Source organism: Xiphophorus hellerii, chromosome 15, assembly GCF_003331165.1.
Source record: "Xiphophorus hellerii strain 12219 chromosome 15, Xiphophorus_hellerii-4.1, whole genome shotgun sequence".
In the NCBI taxonomy this organism is placed as follows: Eukaryota; Metazoa; Chordata; class Actinopteri; order Cyprinodontiformes; family Poeciliidae; genus Xiphophorus; species Xiphophorus hellerii.
The window spans coordinates 1,404,238-1,424,465 of record NC_045686.1 but is presented as its reverse complement, the minus strand read 5'-3'; the positions used below and the strand labels follow the sequence as shown (position 1 = coordinate 1,424,465).

The window sequence follows — 20,228 nt, the reverse complement described above, 5'->3', positions numbered from 1 at the left end:
AAATGTTTGATAAAGTGTCATATTAAATAACCAATTAAAGAGCTCTAAAGCTGATCTTTGTGAGACGTGTTTCACATTGGGATTTTCAGTTGTTATTTCTAATATTTGTACCGGTTTGCTGCATTGAAAATAAAGTTTGTAACACTTTAAATAAAACAATTATAGTGTATTTGGTAGAAATCCATCAATAGTTATTTAATGGTCAATTTAAGCCTAAAACGAGACGAGTCCATGTTAAAATAATAAAGATTTATCAGGAAAGACTCTGCTCTTTCAATAAGATCACACTAAGAGGACAAAATAAATTCTTCTTCTTCTCCTCCCAACTGGTTTAAAGCTGCATTTTGCCACCTACCATGTTGGGGTGTAGTGTGAAATTTTACAGTGTGACGACACTTTTTATGTGTTCACAATGTAAAGCATTTTGAACTGGCGCATTGCTAAAATGTGCTGTACAATTAAACTTGATTGATTTATTGATTGATTGACAATGGAACAAAACTGACACAAAAAACAGCCAACAGAAGTAATGAGTAGCACCTTTACGGAGAGGTAGTGAGTGAAAGCATTGAGTTTTAAAAAAATACTACTCAAGTACGGTACAAATTCTCAAGAACTGTAAATGAAGGGGCAGTATTATGTATTTCCAGGCACATAGTGACATTTTATGGCACAATCAAGTAACTATATTACTTTTAGTTGTTGCTATATATATTAAATATGACTCAGAAAAATTTGACTCCATAATTTAATGCCCTGAAATTGGGCCTCTGTCTCTTTAAAACCTCCTGCTCTTTCTGAAACGCCGCCTTCAGGACGTCATCACAACATTTCCTCTGTTAACTCTAACAACATTTTTACCAGTGTTGCACTGGGAAGTAGCTCCTATAATGAGCTCAGCAGATGGACAGTTCCACCAGGTGTTTGCTAAGTGCTAGTGGCTAGTCTGAAGGAGCTGAGCGGGGGAGTCCTGTGGGAAGGCTGCTCTGTGAGGCGGGACCTCTTACCCTTGGAAACTGCAGCTCCAAGGAGGAGCTATGTCTTGAAGGCGGGGCTAGGTCCATATACTGTAGGTGTTTTGCACCGCTGAATGGTTGTCATTGAGATTAAAGTATTTCTTAAACATGCATGAAAGAAACTAGGCAACACTCCAGGTATGTTTTTGACAAGGTTATAACATTATAACACAATGTTAAGCTCACAAAGTTCTTTTTTTTTACATAATACTGCCCCTTTAAGCATTAAAGGGGCAGTAAAAAGTACAAGTAAAAGTACATTTTACTTGTACTCGAGTAAAAGTTAATTTTACTCGAGTACAAATTTACTTTGTACTCAAGTAAATTTACTTTACTCCTCTGAAAATTGAATGTGAAATTTCCCAGAGTTGATAGTTCAGTTACCCAAAAACTAAAGCTGTTTGCTTTTGTAAATCAATAAGTATGTTTAATCATTCAAAATAAAGCACGATTTAGAGAGTTAGCTGAGTTTAATTAAAATTAGCATGCTAATTAGTGCTTGAAACTTGACTGACAAAAAGATTACTGTGCCTTTAACTCGCTCTCCTCTCTAGGCTTCAACATCACAAAGCATTTAATGTCAGCTTTTTAACGCCTGATTTGCATATTTATCACATGTCAGCTTCCCAAGATGCTTTTAACTTCAGTTTTACTGTGGCTTTAAGTGGGCAAGTGGAAAATGTGACAGTTGGAGCCTTGCTGATTATAATGCTAATGACGATGCCACAGTGTTGTAGTTACATGTGCATAAAGAGTTCATATACTGTGTGCAACTGAAACCAGTCAATGCACAGGGGAATCCCCGTTCTTAGATAAACTGATGACAAAAATGCAAAAAAAGCAATGTGCACAATCCCTAGTGAGGAGATTGCAGCTGTCAAACACAATTAATGAAGACTGAAAGTGTGAGTCTGGATTCCTGTGCATTTAGGATTTATGCACATTGGTTAAAGAATTTTAAAAAATGAAAAAGTAATCCATCATGCTGCCACAGCTGAAAACAGTGACCATGTTTACTCACAGGAAGCAGCTGCTTGCGTTTCCTGCTGGGCCGGCCGACTCTGCGCTTGTTGTGCGGACTTGCTGGCGTTCCTTCCTCCGGACTGTCCTGATCTGCTCTGTCTTCACTCTGTGCAGACACAGAGAGAGCCCACATCACATGCAAAGAAGGGACTTTATATGAATTCGTAACTGCTGTCTTCAGAGAGACCGCATTGAAACAACAACCATTCAAAGCCAAAACACTCTCAGGGGGCAGCAAATTGGAAAATAGAGCAAGTAAAGCAAAAATGTAGACATTTTATGACTCTTCGGCATTTGAAAAATAAAAGAATTGAAGTATATGGTTAGATTGAACTCACTGAAACAAACAATGGAAACAGTCGAAAGGAAAAAGCTGTGAATTTTACATCTGGAGACTGAAAATCAAAGTTTATTTAGGTAAAAAAACACATTTTGAACTTCATTTTCCAAGAAAACCCGAACAAAAATCACGTCATGTCGTATCGTTTATCATTTATGGTGATACATTTCTTATGATAAGATTTCGATTTATTATTGTGAAATTAAATTCAAATTAATGATGTTTAAAAAACCCTAAAACTGTCAGTATTGTCTTTATTGTTCAATGACAGCATCAACAAATATAAATAAATTTGAAAATATGGTTAAATGCAGTAACTGTGTGGAGTTTTCTGATACAAATCCCATTTCTTTATGTGATTTTTGTCCTAAAGAATAGCATTGAATGGGTTTTACAAGAGTATTATTTTTGTGTGTTTGGCTATAATAGTTGTGTCATGCAGTCAGTCATACAGTTATCTAAAAAATAAGTAATAAATAGCTCCTATTGTCACTTTTATTGTTATCACAATACTACCATTAAATTTTGCAACAATAAAGGCTATTTCTATTCAATTGTAGCCATGAAAATCTTTTTGCAATATATCTACATGAGAATGAATTGATTTTGTTTAGTCTGATTTTAGTTAAGAAGACAGGAAGCATTTTATTAGAGTTGGTATCAAAGCACAACCACTTGTTTCAAGATAAATACTAATAAAAATGTTATTGAATTAGAAAAGGTTAAAAAGATCTGTAATTAGCTTGAGGAAATGCTGACAGAATAATCTACTTCTGGCCCAAATTCTCAGAGATGTTGTTTTGTAAGAACTCTCATTTCAGTCCAATCCAAAATAAAGAAACTTGATTTTGACAACATTGATGTCACTTGGGGATAAGCCATTTTAGCTTATAAAACAGATAATACAAAAAAGGTGTGACCCGATTATGTTGTATGTTCTGTCACTGTAACCCCAAGCATTAAAATAAAAATTGACATCAGATTATAAACTGGGAGAGTCAGACATGATTAACTGAAAACAGATGGAAAAATGCTCAACTACTGGCTTTGGAAGATGACGAAATACAAAGACACAGACGTGATGGAGCAGAAGAAATAATGACTTAGGTTTTAATAGTTTCTTTAATGGTTGGAAAACAAACAGAAAACTAGTGATTCAGGTGAAGTAGGACATGTACTGGCGTGACTCTGAAGAAGACTAAATTAGGACTTCCTGAAATCATTGCTAACATTACTTGGAAAAAAAAACAGTAGTTGTTGCTTCACAGTATTTTATTCTCTTGGTAGTATTAAATAATAATTAGAAATAGTGATCAGTAGAGGTGCAGAAAAAATAGATTCTACAAAGAATCAATTCAAAATGCGCAAAAATCTATTTTTAAGTCGAACGTCTTTACGAGTATACACTATATCATATTATGTGTCCACTCAGCCACTGTATATATTTTGAATAACTCTTTGATATCTTTTATTTAAGACAAAGCCACACAGCTAAGCTGTACACTGATAATTCAAGTTGCAAAATTTTATGCACAAACTTATTTTTTTGTTTTAATATAAACTGTTCTGATATAGTGTGGAACCTTATAGAATTGTTTTAAATAAACATATTTGTTTACAGTGTCTTTTCCTATTGTCACTTAGAACATAAACAGAATCTCTAAACTGTTTCAGTGAAAAATTTGGTTTGTGAATCGAAGTCGAATCACGACACTGAAAGATTTGTATCTCTATTTTCAAACCATTTGCATGGTAGTGGTTTTAATAATCTCCTATGATTTCCAAAATGAGTTTCGCTAAAACTCTGTCACTGATTGTTTGTCACCTACTTAATTGTAGAAAAATATTTCCACTTTTACAGTCACAGCCAACAAAGCCTTCTTCTTTAGTGCCGTAAAACTGGTTTCCCTCAAGAAAAAGTGATTTTAGTGCATAACTAAAACAAAATCCAAGTTAGTCCACATGTTCTGTCTTTCATCCTCCTGGTTCAGTAGGAGTAGGAGTGTGAGTAATGTTTTTACCAGACCCAAGAGAACAAGAAAAAGAGCCAAATAAAACAAGCTGCACCTGCTGTACCTTAAGTTAAACAGTCAAACTGTAATTAAATGCCATCAGGCTGGAGATGATGTGTGCCACTTATGTGAGTGTTTTAGGCCAACAGGAGTTTGGCTTCTGCAGTGGATTTTATTGCAGATTTTCATATAGATTTGACAGCTCGTTATATACATCTCTGCCTCAGGCACAGACTATATGAAAGGACCAGAGAAAAACATTAGCTGGCTCCAGCGCTGAGGTGGAAAAGGCGGCCCTAAATGTGAAGAATAAGAGCAGATTTAGCAACAAACTGGAAAATTATGAAGAATGAAGGTTTGTGTTTAAGGCCCCATCCGCATACAGGCGATTTTAGGTGAATCCACAAATGTTTTTGGTAGTTAAGGCTGTGCTTCCACACGGATTTGAGAGCAGAAACGATCATTTTTTAAACCGGGTTTCAGAGTGGATATATTTCAAAATACCGGTTTTCTGTTCTTGTGTACACGTGAGCTGAAATCAAAACTCCGTCTCTCTCTCTATTCCACATGAACGTCACTCTCACAAATAAACATGGCAGCGTTTTGTGTTTTTTGTGTCGTTCTCGGTCAGCACCACAGCGCCACCGACTGGCCCGGCATACTTTCTACATCATTTTCAGTCTTGCTGCATCCTGTCGTGCATACACTCCCTTTGCTGTGATAAGTTTAAATAATCTGTGGCCACAAATATGAAAATTGAGCACCACATATCCACTTTGTTTATTTAAAAAAAAGTTTAACCATTCATTTTACAAGTATGCTAATAATTACATTTTTGTTTTGTATTTTTTTATTTAAATCAGAGTGAAACCTTTGAAATTGTGCGTGTTTGGTACGGCCATAAATCTGACGCACAAGCAGTATCCACAAACAACAACAATGGACAACAAAGCCGATCTCTTGGTCCACTGGGTGTTGCTTCAAAAACGTTCTGATGGAACACAATTAGAAGACTAATTGTGCTGAAAGGAGTTTGCTTATCAACAAATCTATTGAGTTCGTCCCACAACTGTTTCAAACATATAGAGCAGCTAAATAAAAACATCAATTACAATTTGTAAATAAATATTTTGATTAATAAGGGTTTATTAATATATTAATTAAGGCAGAGAAAGAGACAAAACCGACTTGTTTCCTGCCAAATAGTGAACCAAACCTGCCCTCATCTAACTTTCACCTTCAGTTGCAAAATTAAACATTTAATATTAAGTTACTTTGGATGAAATATGTAGATAAACAGATTTGGCAAGAAACTGGTAGTGCATAAGCCTTTATTTCTTATTTATAAGGTTTTTACAGATTAACTGCAAACTATTTATTTTCTATTTACAGTGAAAAATGGTAGCTGTATTTTTTAAAATTAAACTGCAGAGAAAATGCCTTAAAATACAGTGTATGTCAGACAGTTTTGGTACTATAATTCTGGAGTATTTTTCTACAGACCTCTCAATAAAGCCTCTGGACAAAGGGTATCATATGGTGACAATGGTGTGGTTGCTACGGTGCAGAAACTGCTTAGCAACTGTCTCCGGCAGGGTCGCGGTGCTGACTAAACAATGTGATGTCACTTCGCTGACAACCAGCTTAGCAACCGGCTAAAACGACTAATGGCTTTATGCCTGTCTGCCTGGTGCCGTGCATATGCCAGTGTCACGATGCACACTCAATGGCATATTTACTCACATTTTAGCAATATGCAGCACAATGTTGTGCTGAAAAATGTTATCAAATCAAGTCAAATATAAGCTTGCAGAGAAAAAAACTGAAAAACCTCCAGCTAAGGCTCTAAAAAGTATGCCAACAGGCTGAGAAACCAACAATGACCATTCTGGCTGTATATCTTTGGTCTATTTCTGTCTCCCGGCAGGTTATTTTAGGCAGTTTCTAGGCAACCAGACTGCAAACCAGAGGAGGCAGAGGAGGATCCCATCAGCAGCAGACAGCCTGTCCTCTTTCCTCTTTCCCCAACCTCCTTCTCCTCCGATCAATCTCTCTCTTGTCTTTCCTGTGGCCTTGTTTCCTACACCTCCATTCTCATCTGGATTCTCTTTGTGTTTTACCAAGAATCTACTGTTCCAGTACATCACAGCCTTATGAATCAATCATTAGGATAAAATACTAACACAATTGATGTAGATTTTGGCTACAAAGCAACCCCTGAATCTTTACACAACAGAATAGATGCAATATTCCAGATTGCAGCTTTAAGGATTTGGAGACAGGATGAAGAATGTTTTTCCACATGATCAGTTACATATAATTGCAACCCTGAAGGCAAGTCTTCTGACAGCCATCAAAGTCTGTTAGTAGCTTGTAATATATACGATTACTAGGGCTGGCGGCCAGACAGAAAACATATAGCAATGATAAATTGGAAAGGTTTAAGCTTTCCTGGGATTTATTAATTAATCCAAGCTGAAAATACTATGATTACTAAGTTTAAACATTATTAACTACAAATTACTTAATTTAGGAAAGCAAATAAATGTTCTTTTAGCTGTACACTGCAAAAATTCAAAATCTTATCTAATTTCTAGAGGAAATATCTAGTAAGACAAAACTATCTTACAAGTAGTAAGTTATGTGGAAAGAATGTTTTCAGCAAGAAATAGGAGCTTGTTTAAAGTAAATAATTCCTTAATATTGATTAAAAAGTACTGGATGGACTGGCAGATTATTTCACTTGTAACATGGGAAAATATCTTGTTTTAAGTGAAATAATCTGCCAGTGGAGGTAGTACTTTTTCATTAATATAAAAAAATTAGTGACTTAAAACAAGCTGCTTTATCTTACAAGTTAATTTTGTCTTATTTCAAGTTTACTAAGATATTTATTTACACTAGAATACTTGATAAGCTTTTGTTTTTTGCAGTATACTTTAAACCAAACACTAAATACAAGATTAAAGTAACTTAAACAGAAGCAAAATTATTATTTTCTGATCCCACAAAGATGTTTTTTATGTCACCATCGGAGTAAGATGTGGATCTTCATAAATTTAACACATCACTATCGTAGCAGCTTCCCGTGGTTTTTCTCTGGGCTTTCCTTGAGTCTTTGTTAGAGATCTCAGGAAGTTTAAAAGAAACAGCTCTATAAGGGAAACTTTGCTTTGGCGCTCGGCCAGCGTGAGAACATGGACGTAAGAGAGAGAGATGGCTCTTTATGTGGTTGTTGTATAGAATGAACTTCAAACTTCTCCCTGATTTACGAGGACCGCCCAGAGCTTCGGGGGTGCAAGTGAAAGAAACCATTTTTCACCTGTCAGACTGCTTGCTAACATTTACGTGCTCATATGTGTAAAAGAAAGAGGGAAAAAAACCTAAAGTTCCTCATGTCTACAACATGTGGAAACCAAAACGGTCTGCAGAGAATGTAAATAAATAACTCTAGGTTTAATTATTACAAACTCTCATTTGCCTGCCAGGCTCTTTTGTGTTTCTTGGCTGAAACAAGATCCTTAACGGAGAGCAGCGGTGTTAATGACAGCTGTAGTAAGAGAGGCGGCCAGTGTAACATTAACCAAAGCTGCAAAAATAACAGCAGAAGTCCTGCACCGCAAAATATAAGAAAAGAAGCATTGAAAATAATGGTACAGCATTAGAACAAGGTGCAACATTATCATGAGGTTGGAAATAGTTAGGGCTGGGTAATATGGCTTAAAGATAAAGTTAGATTTTTTTCATACTAGATCTACTTTTGGACTTTAATCCATTTTTTTCTTGCTTTCTTTTCTAAAAATATACATATATTTAAATAGTGGCTTTTATTTCAGTCATCTCTTCTCTGAGCTGAATGGAGGAGTATTAGAGTCAGGCAACAAGATTTTATTATTCAGAAGAATATAGTCATAGTATAAGCTGCAAAAAGACATAATTTTACCAGGAAAAACGTCTTAAAATTACGAAAAAAAAGTTGTTCTAATGAGAAAAAAGCTTCCATACTACTCATAATAATTTTAACGTGTTAAAAATTGAAGTCTTTCTATTAATTATTATCTGTAGTTGTATTATGAGAAAAAAAGGGTTGTTACAACTCTATTTTCATAATATTATTACTTTATTCTCATATTATTTCAACTTTATTTTCGCCCAATTTTATCCTCGTATTTTTTTATTTTTATTTGAATGGCCTTAATACTCTGTTGTACTGTTCTCATAAAATTACTACTTTATTCTCCTAATATTACTACTTCCTTTTAATTAAAAAGATTTGTAGGCTGGCCTTGATATTCCATCATAGATCTGATCAAATAAGCAGAAGCTGCAAAAAACACTTGTCAAACAAGATGGCTGCCTTGGGCGCGATGACATCACGCTGAACTATGGAAACCCAAAGAGTGTGTTGGTGGGAAAAAAATCCATATTTTCCAAAAACTAAAAATTCAATCAATCAAACTGATTTATTGATCAGCCTTAATCTCACCATTACAATCATTAACTAAAATTCAAGTAGTTTTCATAAAAAATACGCCACCATTTGGCAGACAAAGCGTCACAGAGCATCTTTTTGCCCCTTTAGCTTAATAAGAGCAGCATGCTAGTCTCACCAAGTCGTTGGAAGTGTCATTCTCTGGCGTCTGAGGCGGCTCGGCGGCGGCAGGACTGTTGGACGGCATGGCAGGAAGCGGCTCTGTGACACCAACTTTCTTAAGAAGAAACACCGAGCAGATCAGAACATGGAGAGGGTCCTCAGAAACTCCAGGTGCAGCTTCATTCAATCTGTCGGTGGGGTGAAGGTCTCTCTTTCTTTCTGGCCTTACCCTCTCCTAGAGGAGAAAAAAAGAAAAAACAAACAAGGTAATGTGAGTAAAGTGTCATTCTCCATTCAAGCTTATCACTGTTTTCTTTCATGAGTAGTTCAAGCCACAATTCCCTCCGATGCACACAAGCAAACACAGATGCCAAATCCTGGAAGACACGTCTGTGCATCAGTTACATACTGTATTTGTCTCTGTGAATTGCAGTTGATGGACAGGAGCAAAGAGAAACATCCAAATTCTCTGCTGAAAATGGCAAAAACACCCACAGGTGTTCTCTAGAGAAACTAATAGTGAGAGTAGCTGTCATCACAACTGTCAGAGACTGATGTGGCTCTGAAAAACTCTCATTTACTGGGCAAAACAGCAGTAAGAACCCATGGGTGTTCAGTTACCAAAAAAATAAAAGTCTCCTCCTTATATCTGAAAACAAGTGAATGATTTTGACTTTTGCTTTTGGATGTTTGTGAATGAAGAGATGAAAATTAGAAGGGGATGAAAGAGCAGCTTTGGTTGTTTTTAAAGTTAATCTGATTTGTGCCTGAAACAGACTCACTGACATGTGTTTTTGACAGACTTTTGGCTGGCAGGAGCCATTTAAGGTATTTTTATCAGCCGTTTCACCTGCAGCCTTATTCCAAATCAGCCATGTCTGTAAAAACAAAAACCAGCAATCCTGCTTCTTTTAGAGTCTGAAAACTCTCAAAAAGTGGGAAAAAATGAGTTTATCTTCTGCTTGGTTATCTGTACCGCCATCTGACTTCATATTTGGCTGAGGGGAAAGAAACTGGGTTCCTTCACGTTTATCGTGTGGAAATTACACACTGTCCCAGATCCAAATGATCCAGATATTTCATTACTCTTTTTAAACATGTAAAAGTATGAAGATAGAAATGACATTGAACTGTATCTATGTATGGATGGATGTATACATGAGCAGACATTCGAATGGATGAAAGGATGAACAGATACTTGGATAAATGAACTGATGGACAGATATTTATTTGGATGGTTGGACGGATATTTAAATGGGTGGATGGATGAAAGGATGGGTGGATGAGCAGATGAATGGATGTATATATGAGCAGATATTTGATGAATGGACGGATGTGTGGATGGTTGAACATATATTTGGACAAATGAATGAACATATTTGGATGGATGGATGGATGGATGGATGGATGGATGGATGGATGGATGGATGGATGGATGGATGGATGGATGGAGGGAGGGGTGGGCGGGCATACGGATATTTAGATGGATGGTTTGACAAATTAATTAATTATTATTTTATTTAATTTCCATTTGGCATCAATAAAGTATTTTTGAGTTTGAATATTTGGTTGGATGGATGGCTGGATGAACAGATGGATGGATGGGCGGACGAATGAACGGGCAGATATTTGAATAGATGGATGTCTGAACATATATTTGAATGGATTGATGGAAGAACGGATGGATGGACGACTGGATGGATGAATAGATGGATCGATAGATAATTGGAAGAAAGAACATATATTTTTGATATATGTTCAAAAATATGGATCGATGAATGAACGAATGGACAAAAGGATATTTGAATGGCTGGATGAACAGGTGGACAGACATTTGAATGGATGGGTGAACGGATGGATAGTTGGACAGATATTTAAATGGACGAACAGATATTTGAATAGATGGATGGATGGATAGATGGATGGATGAACGAACATCGTTGGATACATGGATGGATAAACAGACGGATGGATGAAAGTCCAGACCAGGTTGTACCCGGCAGGGTGGAGAACAGTCCAAACAAAACATCTTTAACATTCAACTGAAAGACCAAGATCAGAACTGCATTAGTAAAACAGATTACATACTGGAAACATAAAATGAGTGAATATCCACTCTGTGAAATTCACTTTTTATCAGATTTATGAAAGTCATCCTTCCAAAATGTTAAAATTTTACGCTGCTGCAGCTTAAAGTGAGACATTTATAATGAGCTTATTCCCCAAATATCTACATTAAAACCGAGTATTAAAGGTGCCACATGATGATGAACGTATAAATAAACTCAAAGCGGGAGTAAAATGTGCTGTTTATCTGTTCCTAACAGAAACCCAGAGCAACGAGTCTGGCTGTGCTCATGTTGTATTTTACAGTATGGCCTTACATCCCCCTACTGTAAAGACAAGCTAGAGCTGCCAACAAAAAGACAGGAGGGTGGAAACTTTCCACAGAAAGATTGTACATTATCCATCCCAACACTCCCGGAGCTCCCTGTACGAGCTCCAGGCAGCTGGCCAAAGCAACTCCTCCAAGTTTGGAGTATTTAGGTCACAGGCACACACCTTGTGCCTTCAGAGCAAGTTACTATTCACTGATTTAAATTGTTCCAAGCTTTCATGACGGCAGTGGCTTAAATTAGACCTTAGTCAGAGGCCCAGGCAGAAGCCTGCGCTCGCTGGTGGGAGGAGAAATATTTGCGCAGAGGAAAACCTTCAGTGGTATGTAAAGGTGGTGACAGTCGGGGAGGGACAAAACAGGAAAGTCTCTTGTCTTTCACAATAAAAGCAGAAATCTCCTAAACTTCCAGTACAGTTACATGATAATCTCTTTTGAGGGTTTGTACACTTTTTCCAAAGTAAAATTCAAGCACTTTTCAAGCATTTTTGAGGTACGTTTTCAAACTTTTTCAGGACAACTTTGAAGATAAAAACAAACTACAAAACTGAATTTTACCAAGTATTTTTGAGCCTAGTTTCTAGTGCAAGTATCTTAGTCCACTTGAAATCAGACAAAACTAACTTAAAAGGAACTTTTCAGCAAGATATAAGAGCTTGTTTTTAGTAAATATTTGCTTAATATTGATGAAAAAGTAATAGTTCCATTGGCAGATTATTTCATTTACAACAAAAAGGTTCACACATACAAAATGTATTGCTGTTATTAATGTCTTGTGATAGTATTCTACTAAAATATTACAACATTTTGTGTTTTGAAATCTCTCAAACACACCATATACACACCTGACTGGTCTGACAACAAAAGAGAAATTACCAAAAAACATCCCCCAATTTCAATAATATTTAACATACAAAACATTAGTCAACTTTTATTTCAACTACACAGATCAATAAGTCATTTATAATCACATTATAAATTAAAATGAGCGCAATCATTTCCATTTGGACTACAGTCATTGGAGACTTGACACAAAGTACAAAGTAGTTAGTTTGCATTACCTGCCACTTTTGCCTGTTTTCCCTGCCTAAACTGAATTATTATTGCTTTTTAAATAAAATTTTGATTACTGAGACTTTATAATCCATTTTAATTATTGTTATTTCGGTTGTTTTGTTTGTTTATTTTGGATATCTAAAATGTTTTCCAGTTCCAGTGTTAAATATTCTTTTGAAATTGGCATTTTTTGATCTTTGAGAGGATGTACTTGCATTAATATGCTATTATTGCTAATATACTATGTGAACTGAGCTGAAAATTTGCAATAATTTCTGATAGAGTTGATCATCCAGCAAAATTTGTTATTGTGACAAGCCTAGCAAGAATAATAAATAGTCATTACATTGAAACAATCAAAACAAATCGTGCTAAGGTAAATTACCTTCCTGCTAAAATTAAATGACTTCACATCACTACACACTTCATTGCGCCGTATCCGAGCCGGACAGATTGTGGCGCTTTGAATTAATGATGACATTTACTAATGAGAATGATTAAGTGAGTTATAATTTATTGAAAATGTTTAAAAGTGCATCAATGCCTCAGTTTAATAGTATTGTTTATATTAAATGCCTCCTTACGACTGCTGAGCAGGGGCATATCCAGGAGGTTTTAAAGAGGGCTAAATTGGGGGCCAGAGATAATCTTGGGCCCCATTTACTTTATAAAAGTGAGTGATTCACAACATGAAAGAATCAAAGACTGACATAAACTTTAAAATATAAAACACATAAATTAATCTGATGAATTGAAACCTAATCTGAGGTAGATTATATAATTTTAGTAATCGATTAATCTGTTGATAACTTTGGCGATTAATCAGATTTTTAAAAATGGCATTCTGCAGATTTTTCATTTAAACCCTTTTGATATATTAGAAATGTGTTTTTTAAAAAAGCAAATAGTTAAATTCCTTTTATAAATAAGAAAAATAACCATTTTATTGCCTAAAATGCAGCAACGTGGCATTCCTTTAGTAAATGCCTGATCATTAGTAGCAAATGATGCATTTCTAGCTAAAAAAAATAAAATACTTATAACATCAAAATGTGAAAAGCTGAGCCCTTCCTGCTTGACTTATCAGTATCATCAAGGGCTAATATGTTGACTACTTTTCCAATTAACAGATTAATAATTGGATAGCAAAAGGTAAATAACAGAAGATTTTTTTAGAGAAGTTGAAAAATGTGAAGCTACATCTAAGTCACTTGAGTTTTGAGTAGAACATATTTAGAAAGTTTTTTGTTACTTTATCCTAAATGCAAAATGTATATATTTTTTATACAAATTCCAGATACACACAAACATTTATTACCGATAAAACTTTATAATAAATGAGAAATACAGAAATGTTTTCAGGTAAATAGATGATTAAAAATGCTGCAGACATTGAAATCACATTACTGATTAGGTTTGGACACACATTGCATTTATTTGTCAAAATAAAAGTATAACTGTAAAACAAAATGTTGTTGTTGTTTTTTTTGGGTTGTTCTCTTTGCATTGCACTGTTTCCATGCAGAAATGCAAGGGCAATTTTCTGACTGCGATCTTGGATGCTGAGTCAAAATTAAGACTGAAATGCAAATTGCACAGCTCTACCAAACAACATTTTTAAAACATACAAAAGGTGGAGTTTGCTGGCAAAAATCCAGAATTTGATCTGAAAGTAATGCCAGAGGAAACTGATATAAAGACGGCAACTTATATTATCAATTTTGTAACAAGGAAAACTTTTGTACTGCATTTAATGTGGGAGGTATATATATATATATATATATATATATATATATATATATATATATATATTACTCAAGAGTAGCGATATGTAATAATGAAATTACTCAAGTAAAAGTAAAATCACTCAGCATGTTACAAATATTCCTAAATGCCTTTTTTTTCCAAAAAAGTTACTCAAGTGAATGTAATTGAGTAAATGTAACTAGTTACGACCCAACTCTGGTTGCTACACATATAAACACACGTAATAAACTAAGAACACAGAAGAAATTCAACTGAGTATTGCTGTAGAAAACTTGGTAAACTCACTTGGCTTTTATTTTAAAAGTCCACTGTGGAAGTACGGTGATAGTAGTTTCTGTTACCTTGACGAGCGGACAGCTTTATGACAATTAATATTGGGAGCGACCTCAGGCGGCCTTTACCGGACAGCCTTTTAAAAACGGGTCTAATCCCGGCGGGGCTGTGCGCAGGGCGGGCAGCCGGTCACAGACACGTGTCTTAGTGAGTAGAGACGATCACCATTAGTAGGTCAGGTACGCACACACACACGGGGGCCGCGTTTCACACCGAATGCACCCGTTAACCCCGGACAGGCGCGCTCCCGGTACTCCCCGCTAGCTTCCGTGCACAGTTCCTCGCGCTGATGTGTCTGTCTGCATCTGTTGGCCGCGGAGGACGGAGCGCTCCGGTTTTACGTTACACGAAGAGGCGGAGGGACAGAGGGGCTGCGCACCGGACATCTTTAACGTCAGCAACGAGATCGCCCGGTTGCTTCGATGCTGCTCTCATCGTAAAGAAAAAAAAAACCTCTTCAAGTTCACTCGCCCTGTGTACGAATCTCCCCGTCTTCACATCATCTGCTAACCAACGGTTCGGCTCCGGAGCGCGCGAGCTATTACGTTAGGAGTCGGCCGTTGCTAACTTGTGACGGGCTGAAAATGTAATGTTTTATATTTACCGTGTCCTCCGTCCCTCAGCCGCCCACGCAGTCGCCCCACACGGTCGTGGCTCTCTCTCCCACGCTTCCCTGTCGTTCACTCTTTCTCTCTCCCCCACTCTCACTCTCTTCTCCCCCCTCCTCGCTCTCGCGCGCGCGCCGCCGCGTCTTCTCGCGCGCACTCCCTGGCTTTCGCGAGCCGCAGTATGGCAAGCCGTAAGGATAAATAATGAGATGTAGATTGTTACCTTGTTCTAAATCAGGGGTGTTCAAAGTGTGGCTGCCCTTTAAATGTTTTTTTAACGAACAAATTAAAATGTTCTTGAAATATAAAATTCGACACAAATATTTCTTTTTTAACACAGTTCATTTCTATTTGCTATAAATGTACAATAGTGCCTCTGTTTTAATGAACTGTTTGTGCCCAACTCGTTTTTATTTTTTGGTTCGACATGACTCAGGTCTGAATTAGGGCCATTGTAGGTAAAAAGAAAGAGTAAATTTCTTCCAGAAAACTCAAAAATGTTTAGATTAAGCTCAGAAATTTTCTAGGAAAACCAAGGACATTTCTGAGTTTGTAAAATCAAAAAATTGCTGGCAAAAAAAATCTAATTTTGTGATCTTTTGGAAAAAATAGGAACTATCTGAGTGTGAAAAGTAAAAAGATTTCTAGAAAAAAAAATTGAAAATTTTAGAATAATCTCAGATATTTTCAAGGGGAAAAAACTCGGACATATTTGAGTTTGAAAAGTTGAAAATTTACTAGAAAAAAACATGAACATTTCTGGGCTTCAAAAGTCAAAATTGTTTGGTATTTTTATTTCCTCTTCTGTATTTTCTTTTTTTGTTGTTTATTATTATCTTGACTTATCATGCTACAGGGATGCATCTTGTAGATTAAAAAAATCCTCCTAGTAAAGAGGAATAAATTAAGTTTATGTTATTATTGATACTAACAGCTTGCCATATAATGGGGAACTGCCCAGGGCGGCTTCTCCTTTAGGGCATCATGAGTTGCCACATTAGGAAACAGTTTCTACAAATCTGTAACCTATTTCTTGTTTGAAAAGTAATTATTTTATGAAGGGTGAGATGCTTTTAACAATTGTGCAAATTAATTTGTTTCTTGAAGTGCAATAGTGTAAACTATCTTATTAAAAGAAAAAATGTATATATTAACTCACAGTTGCGCAATAAAAATTGTGGCTTGATCAAAATGCAGCTCTAGTATATATAATTACATAAATATTTGATGACTGGTCAGTTTAATTTTAATAGCATTTATTTTCAACAGTATTTATTTTTGCATTTGTTTTACCTCCGACAGCCTGGCAAATTATTTTTTCAAATAAAATATTTTTTTTAATTTCTATGATGTTTTATAGGAATCAAAATTATGTCACGGTGGAGCATGTTGGCCCCAGGCACCAAACAGCCCAGCACCGCTTCTGTATTTAGCATCTTCTGTAAGGAGGTATAATTTTAAAATGGAAGAGGAGAAAATATAATCAGTTTATTTGCATTTAAAGAAATGCATTGTAATTGTTTTTGAAAAGAGTCTGCAGCAGGAGTTTATATCAAGACCTGCCTTTACATTAGACAACATGTAAAACCACACAAGGAGTTGTTGATATTAAGTAGCAGTAAGCTACTTTATCTCCTCCAGTTTTAGTATTTATGACTACAATAACATTAAATGGGTGCTTTCAAGATCAAATATTATCATTACATGGTTTTACGAGTGTAATTTTATTAATTTACAGCATTTTCATTTTTTTTTACAATTACAGCTTCGTCTATAAAGACACTTTCTTTTATGAGCTGTTTAATTTATCATGATTCTTTTTGCAGCCTCCTCATTTATAGGCATCTGTGAGATAAGATCAGAAAAGTCTTTGTTTGAGTGCAGTTATGCTGCATTCAAGTTTTGAATAACCAGATTTTAAAGCTCTTGACTAATTTAGATCATTTGTATTTTTCTAAACTATTGAGTTAAAGAAAATATTGTATTTTTGTTGTTTTTCTTTGTTTTGTTTTTTTTGCCATACCCTCATATTTTAAGTACACTTCCACATGACTGCAAGTTTTAAAATTGTGAAATTGTATATAAATTCCTCAGTATCTTGTATACTGTTGTGTGTTTTTACTGTTAAAGATGCAAAAAAAATGACATATTATGTGGATTTTGTTATTTAAGCCTTCTTTTAATACCATATAGAAATACATTAAAAGATGCAAATGGTTTTTTAAAAACATTTTATTGCCTAAAATGCAATATCACTGCCTTTCCTTAGTGTATGCTTGTTAGTAAAGGACACATCTGAAGCAACAAAAAACCTTTTAATTTAATCTTGAATGCAAAATGCATACATCTTTGTTCAGGTTTGGCTTGATTACCACTCTGAATATGAAGTTTTTTTTAGTCAGTTACTAAATTAGCTAACAATTATTTCAATAATTGATTAATCATGATTAATTGTTTCAGCCCTAACTCACATGTTTGTTTTGTTTGTTTACTTATGCTTATTGTGATACGAATAAAGGCTAAGAAATTTGGTTTTGCTGCTTTAATGTGGAAAAGTCTGATTCGTTTCAGTCCTAAATTCTTAAATATTGTGTGTTAACTGCAAAAACACAAAATCTTACCAAGTATTTTTGTTCTAGTTTGTAGTGCAAATATCTTTGCACACTTAAAATAAGGAAAAACTAACTTAAAAGTAACTTTTCAGCAAGATAAAGGACCTTGTTTTAAGTAATTAATTCCTTAAAATTGATGAAAAAGAACTAATTCTATTGGCAGATTATTTTATTTATAACCAATGTCAAGAAAATCCGAGCTCATCCCACTTCCCCATGCTGGAGATTTTAGTTTAACAGTAATAATAAATAAAGTTATCTTTAAAATGAATCACTCAAGTAACATCTAGGCCCAACAGTAGACTTAGGTGTCAATAAAATAAATCTGGTTGTGTGTGTTGTTTTTGTCTAAAGCAAACTTTGCTTTAATTCTACTTTTTTCTATCTAATCATAAGAAATCATAGTCAGTCAGAGAGAGTCATTAAACAGGAAAAGCAGGTTTCCTGGAAAAAGAGGAAGTTTCCAGCCTGCAGATTTATAAAAATAGCTGAGACTATTCCTTATTTTAAAGCATGAAAGTTTGAAAGAATGGAATCTAAAACATTTTGAGTAATTTGATAAGATTCAAAGTAAAATACTTATATTAATATTGGTTTACTTGTAATAATATTTACACGTACATTTGTGGGAACACTTATAAGAAAAACAAGTAACTGTAACTTTGGTATCAAATAATTAGAATCATGGATTATTCTTGGTTTCATTTCAGAAAAACATCTAATAACTCACATTAAGATTATAATAAGTCTAATTAATAAGTTATGGTTATAAAATCATAAATGAATGATAAATCAGAGAAGCTGAAGAAAATAAATGTGATATAAGTTATGGTTATAAAATTATAAATGAATGCTAAATCAGAGAAGCTAAAGAAAATAAATGTGATATAAATGTGATTTTGACATTGAACTTGAAATGGTGTAAAAGGTGTAAATGCAATTAAACATCACTGATATGTTGGAGGTAGATGGTAGGTGAAAGGTGAAAGGAAGGGAAAAAGGGGAACTAACAGGAGAGCAGAGATGATCAACGCCTTATTTAGGTAAAAGGTTGTGCAGACAATGGACATAGGAGGTTGAGCAACCCTGAGACATTAGCACAGACATCAGGACATAATGTCTGTAAGACAGTGATGGATATGAGATCATCTGTCTAAGCAGACAGCCAATGAAAACGCACCAAAAGGGTGGATAAACCCTATAAAAAGTGGGTGCAAAAGAGGAACCTTTCGTTGGATCCTCCGGGCAGCTTCGAGCCAAGAGATGGACAAAGAACTCTGCAGCTGAAGAAGAGCCGGAGCCACAGAGCCGAAGACTGTCCCGCTCATGGAGACCAACCGGTCAGGCCCACAACCTGTGGCTTCACATCGCACTTCTCTCATCAGCTGGGTTCAGACCCCAAAGACAAAGATGAAGACAAAGGCAAAGACAAAGAAGAAGAACTGGTGCTTCCCTTCCTGCCAGCACCAAGTCCTGTGTGACCTCACCATCCATGCGGAGAAGAAGCTCATCAGACCTACAGAGATCCCTGCCTTCGCTGATCAACATCTTCCTCCTGCTGCAACACCTTCTTCATCATCAAGCCAGGTCTGGGGTTCGAAACACCAAACTCCGTCCGTCTCTCTCAAAGGTTCCCTCTTTTTTCAGTTTTCAGTATCAGCAGTAGGGAAAGATAGACTAGATGATTGATTTTACTTATTTGATTATTTCTGCTACTGAATTAAGCTGTACTGACCCTTGCAAAACTGCCTTACTAATAAAATATTTAGCATAAAGAAAATCTAAAAGATGTTGTGGACATTCAGTTAATGAGTCACCTTAAAGTTCTTTGATGGTTGTAAAATAGCTGTGATGTTTGATTCTGGAGAGGAAAAAGTTTAAAATGTTTTTAGGTTGCTGGTAGCCCAAATTTAAAACGTCATCCTTGGGACTCACCCGAGTCACTAAAACCTACCTGGTTCAATAAGAAATGCAAGTTGTAAAATAGAGAACGAGCGACCGTTAACAGGTGTGCTCTGTGAAACTAGTTGGCTGTAGGCTGCTCAGTCTGGCTAATTCACAGGGGGAAGAAGGGTGGGACACCTGGATGTAGGCCGTCAGAAAACCAGGCGAATCGTTTCTCGAAACCAGCTTAAACAGAGTTTACTTCAGTTCTGGGCAGGGTAAATCCCGGCAGATTTAGGAAACTCAATTAACCCGTTAGAAGGAGAGCTGGTAGCACATCTCCCCTCTCAGAAGAGGAAGTAGAGAGTGAGACAGTAGAGACAGAAAGGAGGGGGGGGGTGTTGCGCAACAACACCAAACATTTTCCCTTAAGTAAAATTATCTGCCAGTGGAACTAGTACTTTTCCCATCAATATTAAGGAATTATTTGCTTGTAAACAAACTCTTATATCTTGCTAAAATAGTTAGTTTTGTCTTATTTCAAGTGCACTAAGATATTTGAACTGAAAACCAGACCAAAAAAACTTG

At 35.7% G+C, this 20,228-nt stretch overlaps 1 protein-coding gene across 6 annotated transcripts in view; it reads right to left on the bottom strand.

The window, feature by feature from the left end:
- LOC116733992 (DNA (cytosine-5)-methyltransferase 3A-like) overlaps positions 1 to 17,618 on the bottom strand; it is a 66,187-nt gene extending 48,569 nt beyond the window's left edge. For 3 of the 6 annotated variants that reach the window (XM_032585048.1, XM_032585050.1, XM_032585054.1), the window contains exons 1-3: positions 15,141 to 17,618; positions 9,002 to 9,220; positions 2,038 to 2,145 (exon numbers count right to left, since the gene is read on the bottom strand). In XM_032585048.1, coding sequence (XP_032440939.1) covers positions 2,038 to 2,145; positions 9,002 to 9,070 — 177 coding nt within the window. In that variant the 5' untranslated portion in view covers positions 9,071 to 9,220; positions 15,141 to 17,618. The other 3 variants (XM_032585051.1, XM_032585052.1, XM_032585049.1) reach the window with 2 other exon arrangements.
- Positions 17,619 to 20,228: the final 2,610 nt, after the last annotated feature.